The following is a 17,025-nucleotide window of genomic DNA, read 5'->3' on the forward strand; positions in this document are numbered from 1 at the left end:
CTGTGACTTGGACCCAAAGTTGAGCTACTGATGTATAAATCCCATGCTTGCCACTACACAACCACACTCTCTCCTCCCATACTCTCTTTGTAATGCTGGATATCACAGCATTTTTTTGCTTGCAGTTTGAGTGAACAACAAGGATGTAAACCTTCATTGTCCTTTAAGGTTTTCCCACAAAATGTTTTTCTGGTAGGCCTAAATCAGAATTCTTACCTGTAATGTAGAAACGGAGCTGACAGAGGGCTACAGAGAAAGACAGGTCAAGTGACAAAAGCTATAACATGGGTTCCCAAGCGACAGGCAATGCTTAGCCCAGGAAGATTCCTTCTTTCCCTGGCAGGCTGGGGACAAGCTAGCCAGGTGCCCTCAAACCTCTAATGTAGAGAGCAGCTTGAACATCTATCCATGGGCTAAGGTTTGTAGGTACTCTTGAAAAGTGACAACAGATTTCTCCATTGTATCCTCATTATCCTGGGCAAAAGAGAAGGCAAAAATCATACAACTAAAATAGATACTATAAAAATAACAATGTTAGCACTGCCTCTCCTACCCCTCCAGCAACACCACTGAAGTGGAAAATCTTTAAAGTCAACCAAGAAGCACACATTGTGAGCGAGTCTCCTCTCCTGATTATGCCGTGCATGTGCTGGGAGGTACGTGGTGCACGCTGGCAGATTAAGTTCTAGTGAATCCGACAGGGAGGCTTTAGAAACCATCACACGCCAGACTCGGTGTAACTAAACACAATGCGATTCCTTTAGATCATTGAATGAAGCACAAGGAAACAAAAGTCTGAGTTAGAGGTCAATAAGACTATTTGTGGTTGAATACATGGTAATACATCTTGAATAAAATCTATAATCCACCATGAGAACATTTCCTAATACATATCAAATTGAATCTCTTCTTTTAAATAAAGATTAATTAATTAATTAATTAATTTGAAAGGTAGTGTTACGGGGGGAGAGGATCTTTCATCTGCTGGTTCACCCTCCCAAGTGATCACAATGGCTGGGGCTGGGTCAGGCAGAAGCCAGGAGCCAGCAGCTTCATCTGAGTCTCCCACATGGGTGCAGTCCCAGGCACATTAGCAGGGAGCAGGATGGGATGGGAGTCCAACCACCATTCATTCGGAACACTGGCATTGCAGGTGGTGGCTTAACCTGCTGTGCCACAATGCTGGTTCAATCTCTTTTTCGCACAAAGTGATTGAGTACCTAAGTCCAATAACGACTTCTTTTTTAAATAATCATACATACTGTATGTGAGGCTACTTGAAAAAATACATTTTCCAGAAACTTTTTGAAACTGTTAGGTATTTCATTTGCTGTACAATACTTCTGCATCCATTCATTGTTTCATTCATGTCGACAGCAAGCATCATTGAGGCACTGTGGCAAGAGTTAGACCTGTAAAAATGAAGAAAGTGTGGTTCATGCTGCCTGGGCTCAGTCTAACCACTCAACTGGTGGCAATTAACCATGAGGAAAACTGAAGGAAATGACCATCTGGGCTGAAATACAGGAGTGTGGAGCTCAGAGAAGGAAAGGGAACTTGGAAAGTTGCTGAGTCAAGGCAGTTTTCACACTGGTTCCACATTTCCTGGGCTAGGGCATACGACGGCTCTGTCACCCATACAGTCCTCTCTTGTTCCCTCCTGCCACTCTGCTATCCGTTTTTCTCCGGCAGTAAAAGGAGAAGAATGTCAAAACAGCTATGAGGTTGATGGGCCAGAAGAAGGTGTTGAGGTGCCTGGCGAGGCCAGGTCCCTGTTGAGGCACTGGGGAAAGGGAAGCTGGATTCCCATCAAGTGAGTGCTGCAGTGGACCTCAGAGGCTGTCCTCCTCGCTATCCACTTCATACACCGAGGCCTAATGGCTTACAGGACACACAACCAGTTACCGGTGTTGGTGGCTCTAAAATCCAGGCTTCTTGGCTCCTGGGAGGGTTGGAAAGGGGCACTTTTAATCCATTTTGCTGGTGGAGTGGGGTAGCCAGAGACGGAAACCTCAACTACTGCCTTCAAGTTTTGTATTTTGATTTTCTTCTTGGCCACCGGGCAGCCAGTCCTTCAAGGAAATGGAGGACAACTGGTTAACTCAGTCACCTACTGTCTTCACGTGAATGTCTGTCAGTCAAAAGACTTTCCTTTCCTGCCACTGTTATTACTCTCCCCGTAAGGAACAACTTACGGTTTCTCTACCTTCTTTTGAAAATATGGCAGCCTAAATTGAACCCACAGCTTTAAAGGTGATGTCTGGTGAGGCAGAATGATGTCCTGCTGTCCATGCATCCTACTTCAGGTGGTCTCATTTGCTATTAAATTTTCAGAGCAACACGTTCCTTATGTGATACTGTCAGTCATGACCTTGAGAAATTTACAGTTGATTTATTTGCATAAGGGCGCTCTCTTGAATATTACCGTGTTTGCACGAAGGCCGTCTCCGTCTCTCTCTCTCCTTCCCTCCCTCCCCGCCTGTCAGCCTGTCAGTAAGGACCAGGTGGCAGCCCTGTCAAGAAAGCTAATCTAACAGGATTGGGGCTGGAATTAACACGGATCTTGTGACCTTCCTATTCCAGCGTGAGCAGCCCGAGGTCCCTGACTGCTCAGCCCGGATCGTCGTCGGCAAGCACGGGTTCTCTATGGACCCGAGGCAGTAAACCTGGCGAGGCTCAACACCCAGCTCCTCCAAGACCGAGCTCTGGTCTGCGTGCTGGCCAGACCGTCCCTTGCGTACCCGGACGCCCAAGGGAGGCAAACCCACGTCCCGTCCTCGGGGTGATGACAGCGGCCTGGAATGCCGCGGAGCTGACGGGTCAGTCCTGCCTGACAGGTTTCCGCTTCCAGACGCCACCGCGGCCCCCCTGGGCTCGCAGCGGGACGCCGTCCGCGCGGCCCAGCGTCTGCGAGAGGCTCCCCTCCAGGTTCTCACGCCTCGCGTCCACGCGCCCGGCCCGCGCCGGCCCTCTTGCACCTGCGCGCTCTTCCCGTCCCCTCCCATCCCGGCCACCTTCCCGCAAAGCGCCCACCTGGTGCGGGCGGGGCCGGCTCGTGACGTCGCGTGGGAGGCGGGGCCGAGGACGCCGCAGTGCAGCGCAGAGGGGCGGGGCGGGGCGTGCGGCGCGTGACCCGGCTGCGGGAGGCCGGCACCGGGACCCAGGTGGAAGCGGCGGGGACCTGCCGACTCGTGGGTCCGGCTCCGGGAGGCGGGGCGGGGTGTGGCCGGGCGCCAGAGCGGGTCAGGCTCCCTCCCTCGCTCCCCGCCCCTGCGCTCCTCCTACCTGGGGCCTGTGTGTGCAGGCGCGCACCTGGCAACCGGCGGCCGCGCTCCGCCGCGTCCCCGCCTACTCGGCTCGGGCCAGGCGCCCCGAGCCTGCCCCGCACCCCGACGCGGCCCCTCCGCCGGCGCCGCGCTCGCTGGAGGCGGCCTCGAGCGCTCGCTCGTTGTTGCCGTTTTGGGGGTGACCCGGCGCGGCGGCGGCGGCGGCGGCTCCATGCTGGAGGGGTGTTAGTGGCTTCGCTGAGCGTCCAGTGCGCGGCCGCCTGCGGGACCCCGCGTGCGGCTCGGGTTTCGGGGCGTTGGAGGAGGCCGCCGCGGCTGCGCTGGAGCGGATGATGTTGGAGCTGAGGCACCGCGGAGGCTGCCCCGGCCCCGGGGGAGCGGTAGCGCCGCCACCCCGCGAGGGAGAGGCGGCCGGCGGCGACCACGAAACCGAGAGCACCAGCGACAAAGTAAGTGGAGCTGCAGGAGGCGCGCCCTCAAGCCCCGCAGGGTTCTGCCTGGGTTCGGGACACCTGGGAGCGGGGTGGGGCGCGCAGGATGTCAGGTAGGAGGCGCGGGCTGTCCGCTGCACCTTCCTCCGGCCTGGCTCTCCTTTCTCCTCCCCGGAGTGGGCTCGGGGAGTCAGACCCCAGCGACGGTGCCTTTCCCCGGGATGACGGCGAGCACTGCGGCGCGGGAGAGCTGAGTGATGCCCTTGGGTTGCATTTGCTTAATTCCCGATCCGGCGTCCCTCTCGGGGTGCGGATCGCATGGAAGCCGCCCCGCTTGGAGCTGCAGTTTTCTGGAGGCTGCAGCCGCTCTCGGCTTCTCAGTAGAGGGAGCAAAGTTGGGACTAAACTCGAGACGTGCGCCTTCGGTGCCGACCGTCACTGGATCCTGACGCCCCGCGTGCCACCCCGAGTCCACACTCCTCTCCCAGTGTGATGGATTCTGCAGATTTGAGACTGTCGCACACGTGACACAGTTGTGACCTTCCAGCCTCTTTGGAGTCCGTGGCAGACGGTGCGGTTCTTCAGTCTTCCGACAAGTTAATTGATGGGGAGTTTTTACTCGCTTTTCCAGAGATGAACCTTGCTGCACAGTTAACAATACCTGGATGCACCACGACTATTCTGTTTAAAGCTAGCAAAAGTCCATTCGGCTGTGTTTGCATTAGGCAGTGGAACCAGTAAGAACTTTTGGAGAAATGCACTGTTATGACCTTAGGGATCTGACTGGTTTAGGAAATTGGGCCAAAGAATAGATTGTTTTATAAAACCTTCTGTTTATAAATTTTCATTTTACTTGATGAGTTGAAGGCACGAAGTATTCCTAGAAGTATTCTTTTTATGGAACCGAGGAGCTGAATTGCCATTTGAATTACAGAAGTAAAGTGGATTGTCCAAGGTCAAGTTCAGTGCCTTTTAAAACTGGAACTTGATTCTCTTTCCTCTGATCCCTGCTGGCAGTTCTGATCTGGGAAAGAGCCCACCTGAAAAGTTAATGTTGATGAACTTGGTGGAACCCAGGCTATAAAGCACTGATAGGAACAGACCACGTGATAGTATGAAGAAACAAAGGACTCTGAATTTAGGACTGAAACTTGAGAATCAATGGAGTGACACTTTGTTTCTACCCTTGATGGCAGTTGGAATAAAATGAGTCTGTGAGAGATTATGTGTCAAGGAATTAATAGAAAATGTAACAGTTTCTGTTACTGCAGGTTGAAGTTACAAAGCTAGAAACAGTGGGCTGAGAATAGTCTGTGAAAACTGCCTTGGAAACTAGACCAAAAATAGAATTAATTAGGTTGGGATTTATTTTTGTTTTAGTGCTGGTATAGTTGAGAATCAAGGAAATACCAGCTTCCCCATGTTGACTTCCTTAACTGATGAAGCTAACAAGCTTTTTATTAAGACAACACATGTTCAGGGAACCATGCCCGAAATACCTCTTGAATTAATTTTTTCTTTTAACAGCATAAGCACTTAAAATGAAAACTACTTTTGTGATGTGGTTTCACTCATTAGAACTGTTGTCTCCATCTGTGACTGGGTTACCTCACTGCTTATTTATTTATCTATGAACACTGTCCTGTTGGTTTTCATTAGTATGCAATCAGCTGAATTTTGTTTTCTGGGCATCGGCATGTATACAGGTATACGTAACCTGTGTTTTGCTAAGATTTCTTAGACAAGGATAAGCCTATTCAGACTGCTAAACTATTACTTTTAGAGTTTATCACAAGGAACTCTTGACTTGGCAAGCTTGGAGACATTGACCTCTATCCTCTGCCTGTTCTTTCTTATCAGGGTGTGTCTTTGAGTATACCTGCATTTCCAGGTCAAGGGCTGTTTTAAAATGAATTTACACATTGGAGGCTGGTTAATATTTGGTTCATTTAAATTCTTTCAGGTCCTTCTTTGTTGCAGTTGTAGTAAAGGCAAATCCCCTGGGGGAATTAATGAACGCCTCAAAGGAGGTATATTGTAATCTACTTTTGTAGTCCATTCCCATGCATTGACACTTTGTAGTCTTTATTCATAATAGTATTATTAACATCACATTCTCATGGTTCAAGCCTGGGAGACTTATGCTGGGAGAATACCGTGTGCTCCAGAGAATCAGGGATGAAAACAGTGCTGCTTATGGGCCGGGGGATGTTGCTCATTGTCAGTTGCTGGAGTGGTACTTGCAAGAAGACAAAGAGCCACCCCCACAAGGATCCCCTGGAGATATTTATGAGTTAAATTTATCAGAGGTCTGTATAAGACTCATTTTCCACATTAGAGGGCAGAGTTGGCCCCTACTTGGCAATAACAGGAAGAGCTTCAAAGAGTTGAGTTTGGGATTAAAAGGTGTCTCCAGACTCCTCAGGTGGACAAGGGCAGGGGAAGGACATTCTAGGCAGAGGGTGTGTGCCACTGTTTCTTGAGTCAGCATCCTGGGCACAGAACAAACTAAGCAACTTAGTGTGGCAGTCCTGGAGCATAAACTGTGCATGTCTAGGAGGTGGAGCTGGGAGTTTGGAGACTTCTAAAGAGATGATTAGGCTTTATCTGATGGCATCTGGGAAGTTTGCAGAGATGTTAGTCTCACTCTGGCAGCACTCTGGGCAAAGTGTTATAAGGTAGAGTGACCTGCCTCAAAGACACCATTTTGGGGAGAGAATATTGCAAATGCTGTCCCTAGGAACTGATGTGGACTTGTGAGAAATCTAGAGTAGGGATTGGAGAGGGAAGATGTGTATGAGGGCACTTAAAGAAGTTCATGGAAATTGGACTTAAAAGATAAGTTTATTTTAGTGCATAAAGTTTTGAAATCCTTGCATAGTTGTTTGGATAATATGCATTCTCCATGAGCTTTGTGAAGACTGTTGGTATTTGTGAATTCAATCTTTTCTGCACCAAAGTTAAGTATCTTTTTTTAAAAAAAAGATTTATTTATTTATTTGAAAGAGTTATAGCAAGAAGGGAGAGAGAGAGAGGAGAGAGATCAATCTTCCATCCACTGGTTCACTCCCCACATGGCTGCTTCGGCTGGAACCCAGCCAGGCTGAAGATAGGAGCCAGGAGCTTCTTCCAAGTCTGCCACATGGGTGCAAGGGCCCAAATACTTGGGCCATTTTCTGCTGCTTTTCCCAGGTGCATTAGCAGGGAGCTGGATCAGAAGCAAAGCAGTCAGGACACTAACCAGCCCCAATATGGGATTCTGGCATCATAGGCAGTGGCCACAACACTGGCCTCAAAGTTAAGTATCTTTTAAGTTCATTTGCATGAACTTGTGGAAGTATTCTTACATGTTTAGATCATGATGATGGGGCCTGGACTGGGGTGATCAAAATAAGATTGATAAAATAAGAGCCTGCTTAGAGATACATTTTGAAGTGCAACTTAGGAGACTTTTAGGAAAGAAGCCAAAAAAGATTGTGGCCAGTTTTTCAGGTTAGCAGTGAGTGATTATCAGTGAGACGGGTTGGCAGGGTATGTTGTTCTCTACCACACGGAGGTTGGGAAGCTGTGCCTAAGAGCTGGAGGTCCTGGTTTTTGTTTTGTTTTGTTCTGTTTTATTTTCCCATTAGGACAGAGGGAAGAGAACTGAAGACAGTGCCTTGGGAGTTGCCCATGCCCTGAGCAGAGTTGGAGAGGCAGAGGTCTATGGTATCACGAGAATGGGAGTCTTGAAATCTAAAAGAAGAGGGATTGCTTAGAGGCTGCCACCAATAGCACTAAGGAGTAAGGGCTGAGATCTAGATCCCTGCATTGAGCAGATTTTATTTTTATTTTATTTTTTATTTTTTTTATTTTTATTTTTTTACAGGCAGAGTGGACAGTGAGAGAGAGAGACAGAGAAAAAGGTCTTCCTTTTGCCGTTGGTTCACCCTCCAATGGCCGCCGTGGCCGGCGCATTGCACTGATCTGAAGTCAGGAGCCAGGTGCTTCTCCTGGTCTCCCATGCAGGTGCAGGGCCCAAGGACTTGGGCCATCCTCCACTGCACTCTTGGGCCACAGCAGAGAGCTGGCCTGGAAGAGGGGCAACCTGGACGGAATCTGGCGCCCCGACTGGGACTAGAACTCGGGGTGCTGGCGCCGCAGGCGGAGGGTTAGCCTATTGAGCCACAGCGCCACCCTGAGCAGATGTTAGTGGAGTCAGGTTTTAGGTTGACACAGTGAGAGGTGGTTATTGGTCATGCAGTGAAAGGGAATATAGGATAGCAGGTAGAGAGGACAGGAGGATCCAGCAAAGACTTTGTTTTTCAAGGGAGGGGAAGATGTAAGAATGAAATCAAGTGATAGTGAAAATGCTGCTGAGAGGCCCTGGAAGAAAGAGAGCAAACCAGGGGCAGAGACAGATGACTATGATGTCCAAGGGCAGGAAAGAGATGGATGGGAGTGGGTATGGAAACATTTAAGAGCAAAAGAGGCAAGATCATAGTGTTTGACTGCTTCTCTGAATTTTCTTGGTAAAGCAGGGACTAAGAACCAATGAGCTTCAAGAGAGCTTAGAAGCAACTTAGTTCAATAAATGCATATATATTTTAAAATAATAAACTTGCCCTATAAGTGGTTGTTGTTGCTCAGAATGAGCTGGGGCAAGTGGCAGAGCTGGGACCAGAACCCACATCAGAACCTCAGTCACTGGCTAGACCATTCTGTTGCATCCCACCCAGTATGACCAGGTGTCATTTTTAGGGATCATGACTAAAAGGCAAAAAGGCAACTAATAGAACTATCACGTTCAGTGATGATTCACTTGGATACAATTTGTTGTGTACCAAAATTGAATGGTTCTTAAATAACTCAGTAGCACTAATAGTCATAATAATTTATGCTTGCATGGTGATTTGGAAATCACAGGGATATTTTCCATCTGGTTTACTCCTGTGACAATTAATATATCTTAGGAATATTTTATGTAGTATGTATTATGTACTATTTTATGTACTATGATCTTGACATTAAAGAATTCATTCATTTTCTTATTTTTCTCCCCTGGGTTGCCAAAGACGATTTATTTTTTGCAGCTGTCTATTTCTTTGTCCTAGGATTTAATAAAAGCACACAAGTACAATGTATATAGTAGAGTATTCACCCCTACAATGTTGCTTACAATAAAGAAAATGGTAGTTGAAAATAATATGAAAAGTTTTCCATGTATTTGGATAGGTTAAATTAAGTTCTTGTTACAGTACTAAAGATTTGACAGTAAACAGTCACTTTAGTCTGAATAAAGCTAGGATGAAAATAGGGCATTTCAGATATTCTAATGAAGATAGTTTTCCATCATCTTTTTATTTTTTTAAAAAGATTTGTTTATTTGAAAGGTAGAGAGACAGAGAAAGCTATCTTCCATTCACTAATTTATTCCCCAAATGGGTAGGGCTGGGCCAGGCTGAATCCAGGAGCCCGGAACTCTAGCCAGGTCTTGCACATCAGTGGCATGGACTTAAGCACTTGATCCATTATTTGTTGCTTCCCAAGTACATTAGCAGAGAGCTAGATTGGAAGCCAAGTAGCCAGGACTTGCAGGCATCCCAAGTGTTAGCTTACTCTGCTGCGTTACAATGCCTGCCCTGCCATCGGTGATTATACTTTAAGACTGTCTTTTCAAGATTAAATTCTGCACTCCATGTTTCCAGTGCTCAGATGACCTTAGTCTTTTACTCTGAAATCAACAAGCACTGATACAAACAGCAAGATCTTTTATTATTTAGGCAGTGATAATTTCTCAACTCTCCCCCCATTTAAAATTTAAGATTTCTTTCTTTCTTTCTTTCTTTCTTTCTTTCTTTCTTTCTTTCTTTCTTTCTTTCTTTCTTTCTTTCTTTCTTTCTTTCTTTCTTCTCTCTTTCTTTCTCTCTTTCTTTCTCTCTTTCTTTCTCTCTTTCTTTCTCTCTTTCTTTCTCTCTTTCTTTCTCTCTCTTTCTCTCTTTCTCTCTTTCTCTCTTTCTCTCTTTCTCTCTCTCTCTCTCTCTCTTTCTCTCTTTCTCTCTTTCTCTCTTTCTCTCTTTCTCTCTTTCTTTCTTTCTTCTTTTTTGACAGGCAGAGTGGACAGTGAGAGAGAGACAGAGAGAAAGGTCTTCCTTTTGCCGCTGGATCACCCTCCAATGGCCGCCGTGGCCGGCGCATTGCACTGATCTGAAGCCAGGAGCCAGGTGCTTCTCCTGGTCTCCCATGGGGTGCAGGGCCCAAGGACCTGGGCCATCCTCCACTGCACTCCCGGGCCACAGCAGAGAGCTGGACTGGAAGAGGAGCGACCAGGACAGAATCCGGCGCCCCAACTGGGACTAGAACCCCGTGTGCTGGCGCCGCAGGCAGAGGATTAGCCTATTGAGCTGCGGCACCAGCCCAAGATTTCTTTTCTTGCCATAACTTGTTTTTGTTTTTATTTTAAAGATTTCTTTATTTGTTTTGAAACTCAGAGTTACAGACAGAGAAGAAGAGACAGTAATCTTCTATCTGCTGGTTCACTCCCCAAGTGGCTGCAATGGTCCTGACTGGGCCAGGCTGAAGCCAGGAGCCATGAGCTTAATCCTGGTCTCCCACATGGGTGGCAGGGGCCCCAGCACTTGGGCCATCTTCCACTGCTTCTCCCAGGCCATTATCAGGGAACTGGATCAGAAGTGGAGCAGCTGGGGCTCAGCCCAACTCCCATGTAGGATACCGGCAACGTAGGCAGCAGTGTTACCCACTCTGCCACAGTGCTGGCTCCACAATTACTTATTTTTTAAGATTAAAGTTTCTTTCACAAACTTTTCCAGAGGTGGTGGTTCTTTTTTTTATCCTCAGATGGTTCTGGGTTTAAGAATTTCGTCATCACCAGGCTGGCATATAAATCCATGTTTATCCTCTGTATTCATTTCTTTGTATGAAAAGCAAATTTCTCTGCTTATTGTGTACCTTTCTTTGATATTCGTGTGGTGTTCTCATTTTCAAGCCACTTTATGCAATGTATTTAGCATTTGAAGCTCTCTTTTTAGATAAAAAAAAAAGCAGCTGCTTCTATTACTCTTGTTCTAAGTTCACATTCGTCTGCTTAAGGAATAAAGAGAGTGTTCGGAAACACCTGTCCTCTGCCAGTTTGATGTCACATTCCCCGTGTTCCAGGTGCACTGGAACATGCACTGGGACATTCCTTTGGTGCCACAGAGATAGCATCATCCACATTTGTGTATCTATGGACACCAAGATCGTATCTTTCTACATCTTCACCAGGATTCCTTAAGGTGATGTTCTGACTTCAGTCTCTCAGTGTAATTAAAAAATCCTCTTGCAACAGCTCATTCAAAAGTTACATTTTCCTCCAAGGTCATGGTTTTCTTCCATCTGTGATTCTGAAAGTGAGAACCTAGGCACTAGGTCTTTAAATTGTGTGTTTATCTTCTTGTGATCTTCTAGTATTTTTCCTTCCTTTTGGTGCCTGTGTTGTATTTCCTTTCACTTTAGTTCTCCTGAATCTTTCAAAAAATAGCTCTTAAAGTTAATGTCCTGGTCTTAGAGATGAGTCACTTAATCTCTTGTTTCAGCAGTTTTAGAATTAGCAGATTTTTAAATGAGTTATCTTTGCCTCCCTTTAGGTGAGAAAGGGACACATTGAGTCGCAATCTACCACATGAATAGCTATCACTTCCAGTTTCAGTTTCCACAGCTGAATCGGATGTCATGTGGTTGAGAGAATCCATTCTTGATTTCTCCATCACTTACTCTTTGTGTTAAATGGTTTTCTGCTACAGCCACACAGAAGAAAAGTGCTTTCTTTATTATTTTGAGAAATGTTAACATCGATTGTCAAGAACTGTACATAAAAAATGCACATTATCTTTTAATTTCATGTGTTTTTTTTCCTGTGACCCTTTTGAAGCACCCCTTATGTCAACCTTGGATGTGCGCTGCATTGGATTTTTTGATGCAGATGCTTTGCTTGTCATAAATGGACTGGGGAAAGTGGGGCACTTTAAAGCAGTGCTCTGGGAAATTATTTCATAATTAGAAATTATGATCTATACGTATGTGGTATCATTACTCTGGGTGTGATTATGTGCATGTGCATTTTCCTGAAATATTTTTTTAAAGAAATAGATTTTCATTCAGGTTAAGGAAAGCAGGTCATTTAGGAACTTAACAAGTGTGTTTCCTAGGCTTGGTTTTGTTTGGTTGTGTGACTTTGTGTTCTGTGCTGGGTGCCTACTCTAAGTAAGACTGCGTGAATGTCACCCCCCCCTTTTTTTTAATGGAGGGGGGTTTTGTACCTTTGAGAAAAGAAGTGGAACTAGGATTTGCTTGTTGCTCAATAACTCATTCTAGAATATATAAATATGTTGGATTATAGACTTTGCATAGAATAGTGATAATTAGTTTATTAGTGTAAACTGATTTATAGTTTGCAGAATACTTATACATAATATCAGTTTGAATCTCAACAGTCTTAACAAGAGAAACAGCTTAGGTTACACTTGAGAAAACTAAAACTTGTAAACACCCTGCTTGGGATCACACAGTATTTAGTGTTTAGATTTACCTTACATTTTCTGACCCCCCCCAAAAAAATTTAAAGGAGAAATAAATTATGTATGTGGTTCTGAGTTTATAAAGTTGAAACATTTGCTTTGGAAATTTTTACCTTAATGCTACTTTCTGTGATTTTGGAATAATCTGGCTTTTCTGAACCTGTGAGATTCTGGCATTGGGCTATAAACTTTCAGCTGAAAACCTGCAATTCTGTGATTTCAGCTACTTGGATTTAAATTAAACAAACTAATGTGTTTTGGGTGTTCACTCACTCACCTGGTGACTACTTAGGAGAAGAATTCATTAGCTTTTTTTCATTCTGCAGCTGTTTACACTTTTGCTCACTTATTTTGTACATATTTCAGAACTTATTTGATGAGAATGATGTCACATTTTGAAATGATTGCAGAGATGAGAATAACTAATTTTATTAATGACTAAAGATTAAAAATATGGCTATGGCTTTCCTCTGCCTTTCTATGTTCTTTGACTGGGTTGCAAATTAAATTGACATAAAATGGATAAACAGGGCAAAAACTGTTTTTACGGATGTGAAATACGAGTCTTGAAGTTGGCTCAAATGATTGGAGCTTAGCATCCTAAAGGATGGAAATCAGTGGTGGCTTAGAGTTTCTGGGGGAAGTGAGGGATGGAAGAGAAGTTTCAGGAGGGTGAAGGGGGAAATGTGGGATGAACAACTGTTGTCCTTTGCAGATAAAGTCTCCCAGGTCGGGCAGGGTCGCTGGGAGCAGCCCTTCTGCTGATACAGATACTTCACTAATGTGAATTTCCTTTAGGGATGTAAACTTCATTTGCAGAAGGACTGCTTTTCAGAGCTATGACTGTGCCTGCAGTGGCTCGGAATAACCAGCCCAACATATGCCCAAGAAATCTATTTTGGGGTGTCAGATTCTGGTCTCCCACAGTCATACTTCAGGGTGGTGTGTCCCAAGCTTCAACATGACCAGTCGGTTTGTTCATCATGTATGAGGTATGCTGAGTTCAGTTCCCTTTCTAAATGTGGACATGTTTTCTTAGTCACAAAGGAGAGGTCAGAGTTATTTTCCATGGCGTGGCATGGAATGTTTGCTTAAGACTTTGTCAGAACTACCAAGATGTTGCAGTTTCTTTCAAAGATAAAATTGAAAGGCCCTGCATGGGGGAAGCAGAGTCCAGTCCAGCGTGAGGGGCGCCTGCCTGTGGACATTTCAAGCAGCTTTTTGCAAACTTTCCTTGGCTTTTGGCAAGATCAGGGGTGTTGCCTTTTTGCTTCCTGGCTGTGCTTGCAGTCCTCACCATTTGCCATGGCCCATGGCCAGCTGTGTGAGTTTTGTGTAAGGCTGATGAAGACATCTGACTTCATCACCTGGCTGGCTCACGTGGCACCAAACATCTTGGTGGTTAAGGCTGGGTTCACTGCCATCTTCCTGTCCCAAGCAGGTCATTTCAAAACTGCTGTGGCGCCATGGGGCAGTAAATATTTATTAAGCCCATGTGGGACTTAACATTTTACCTCAACTTGCATAAGTCTAGGCCTGGGAAACAGGATTAGACTTATTCCAGAATTTTGATTTTCTTGCCACCCATGTTCTGTGAGTGTACTTGAACTGTCTCAGGGTTTGAGACTTTGAGCAACTCTGGGACATTTTTCTTGTAGAGGTCACTGTAGATCATGCCTCCTCAGATTTTGCACATGGTTGTCTCATTTATAATCATTTATGCTACTTGCAATAAGTATGAAGTGGATATAAAAGCATCATGATTCCAGCTGGTCACGTGGAAGACTTATTCATCTAGAAGGTGATCACAGCTTGAATTTTGCATTTTCCATTTCCTTTCCTCTCTTGATACTTTTATAACATATGTTTGCATCCTTAAATAGTCTACGGTTTAGTTTTGAATTTTGTTCACAGCTTTTGTTAAGTTTTTCATATAGAAAGGTTAAAAATGTGATACAGTGATTACCAGTATAGCCAGCACTTCGAGTTAACAACTGTTAAGATTTTTCTAAATTTGTTTTATCCGGCCATATATGTCCATGAAAACATTTCCTTGGTGAACGATTTGAAAATCACCTCTAAATTAAGGCATGCATCTCTTAAAAGAAAAGCACTCTCCTACGTAGCTGCAATGCTGTTATCATATCTTGAAGGGTAATTTCCTTGTCAACAAACAATCCATGCTCAAATTTTCCCAGTTGTCCACAAGTGCCTCCCTCTCACGCAAACTGAGATCCATTGCAGAAAATATTCAAGAACAGGTTTAGTTATTCTTGGTTCATAGCTTGTTTTCCTCTGTGTGGGGACAAGGTAGAAGAGCAATATTGTTTCTCTTAGCTCCTGTGTATAGTGAGCATGAATACAATCTCGGGTCAAATGCGTGTTTGCGATGATGGTTATTGCTCACATTGAAGAAAACACTGTCAATTTTTTAAAAGTGCTTTGGTATTCTGCCATGAATTTTCCCTTCAAGGATCTTTATTTCTGATTCGGAATTTAAAACTTCCATAAATGAAACCATAAGATGCAGTATATTTGTAATATGTAACATAATAGTGTGTCACTGGGCAAAGATCAGAATGAGCCACACACACATTTCAGAAAATCTTTGAACAGTTCTTGAAATAGGGTTCTTGAGATAGGGTTTGAATGTTGTAGATGGCGTTTTAGGAGTGGCAAAAAGTGCTAAGAGCAGTGGTGTTGGAGACTGGAAGAGCTGGCCTGACTGCGTGTGAGGTCAGAGGTGGTGGCCTGTGTTCCCTCAGCACATACTCACTGAGCTCACAGGACTCTGGAGAGAACGCGTGGTGTAGACTGGCCAGGAAGCAAGCTGCTGGACGGACCTGCAGCACAAGTGGGGCTGGGTCTCTGTGCAGTAGTTAGTTTCTTGCGACTGCTGTAGCAAGTCACAAACTTAGTGGCTTAAACCAACACACCTGTGCTATCCTACAGCTTTGGAAGTCACATGTCCACAATGGTGTCAGTAGGATGCTCTTTCTCCTGGAGGCCCCAGGGGGCAGTGTAGTTCCTTGTCTGTTCTGGCTTCTGGCCTCCAGAGGCTGCCACAGGCTTTGACTCATGGCCCCTTCCTCCATCTTCAAAGCTAGATCCTTCCTTCTTCTGCTTCCATCTTCATATTTTGTTCCCTGACTTGGGACACCCTGGTCTCCTGCTTTCACTTCTGCAGACTTATGCAATTAAAGCCAACACAGCTGGCTCATCCAGGGTCCTCTCCCCATCTCAAGACAATTGCTTAGCAAACTTAACTCTGCCTGCCACCTTGATTCTCCCTTGCGTTGTAGCATGACATCTTCAGTTTCCGGGGGTAAGCTGTGCATGATGAGGCAGAGTGATGGTGACTATTATTCTGCTTTTGACAGGCTCCTTGCAGAGGAGTTTTCCAGAAAGGTATCTTAACCTAGACCTCGAGGAGAAGTAGGCACTAGCCAGGCAAAGCTGGGCTCAAGTTGGAAGGGTGTTGCAAATAGAGGGTATAGTGTAGCCAAATGTGGAGAGGTTGAGACTTGTGCTCATTGTCTGGGAAGTGCAGGAAAATTCACGTTTGCAGAGTGTGGAATGGCAGGGAGGGTATGACTGAACCCTAGTTGGGCAGTGAGAGGAAGCTGGGTGTATACTGGCGATGAAGAGACTGGGCTTGATCTTAAGCAGTGGGGAGCTACTGCAAGGCTTTTGCATTGGAAACTGATGGAATCTGATTTGCCTGTTACTCCTGTGTTTTACTTGTTTCTGAAGCACTTGTTTTTCTGTTATCCAGGCATTGGGGTCTACCATGAAGTGTGATGCCCAGTCAGGATAGTGTTAGGTGCACCTGCTTGTACAATCACCTCTTTCCTGCAGTGGGAACTAGAACAGGGCTGCAGAGAAAGACTTGGAGCACCAACCTTTTCAAGTTCAGATTTGGAAGATTAAGGAGGCCTTATCAGTTCTAATATGTGTAGTGTTATCAGATTTCTGTGTATAAAACGCAGTATTACTAAGTCTTTTGACCATCACCATCACAAAAGGCATTGAACCTCCCCATCCCCATCCCAGTCTTCACCAAACAGCCCAGGCCCCTCCCCAACACAGATGAAAGTAAATCCTGCTGGTGCCGCGGCTCACTAGGCTAATCATCCGCCTTCTGTCCCGGTTGCCCCTCTTCCAGGCCAGCTCTCTGCTGTGGCCCGGGAGTGCAGTGGAGGATGGCCCAGGTCCTTGGGCCCTGCACCCCATGGGAGACCAGGAGAAGCACCTGGCTCCTGCCATCAGATCAGCGCGGTGCGCTGGCCGCAGCGCCGCAGCACGCCGGCCATGGCGGCCATTGGAGGGTGAACCAACGGAAAAAAGGAAGACCTTTCTCTCTGTCTCTCTCTCTCACTGTCCACTCTGCCTGTCAAAAAATAAAAAAAAAATAAAAAAAAATAAAAAAAAAAAAAAAAGAAAAAGAAAAAAGAAAAAAGAAAGAAAGTAAATCCTTCCTTTGTTTACTTTCTTTTCTGGGAGAGAGCTAAGGGATCCCTGCCTCTGTGGAAACAACAAAGATACAGAAAGAAAATGCTGAAATTGAGAACATAGTTTAGTATCCTTTCAAGTAAAAACTACTTGGTTTCAGGGTTTTTAAAAGGCTGCCTCATTTCAGGCACAGAGCTATGTGTTACCTGCAGGATTTCTTTTTGCTTGATTGCAGATTTTATTTTGTTTGTTAAATTTTGAAAAACTTATTTGAAAGGCAGAAATACAGAGAGAGAAGGA

The 17,025-nt window shown here is 45.4% G+C and overlaps 1 protein-coding gene across 1 annotated transcript in view; it reads left to right on the plus strand.

The window, feature by feature from the left end:
- The first annotated feature begins 3,222 nt into the window (after positions 1-3,222).
- The window catches only part of CDS1 (CDP-diacylglycerol synthase 1), an 82,715-nt gene continuing 68,912 nt past the window's right edge, over positions 3,223-17,025 (plus strand). Inside the window, exon 1 of the mRNA XM_002717047.6 lies at positions 3,223-3,736. Coding sequence (XP_002717093.2) covers positions 3,617-3,736 — 120 coding nt within the window. The 5' untranslated portion in view covers positions 3,223-3,616. The remainder of the gene's footprint in view (positions 3,737-17,025) is intronic.

Source organism: Oryctolagus cuniculus, chromosome 8, assembly GCF_051225735.1.
Source record: "Oryctolagus cuniculus isolate XC-2025 breed Fujian yellow rabbit chromosome 8, ASM5122573v1, whole genome shotgun sequence".
Taxonomy (NCBI): Eukaryota; Metazoa; Chordata; class Mammalia; order Lagomorpha; family Leporidae; genus Oryctolagus; species Oryctolagus cuniculus.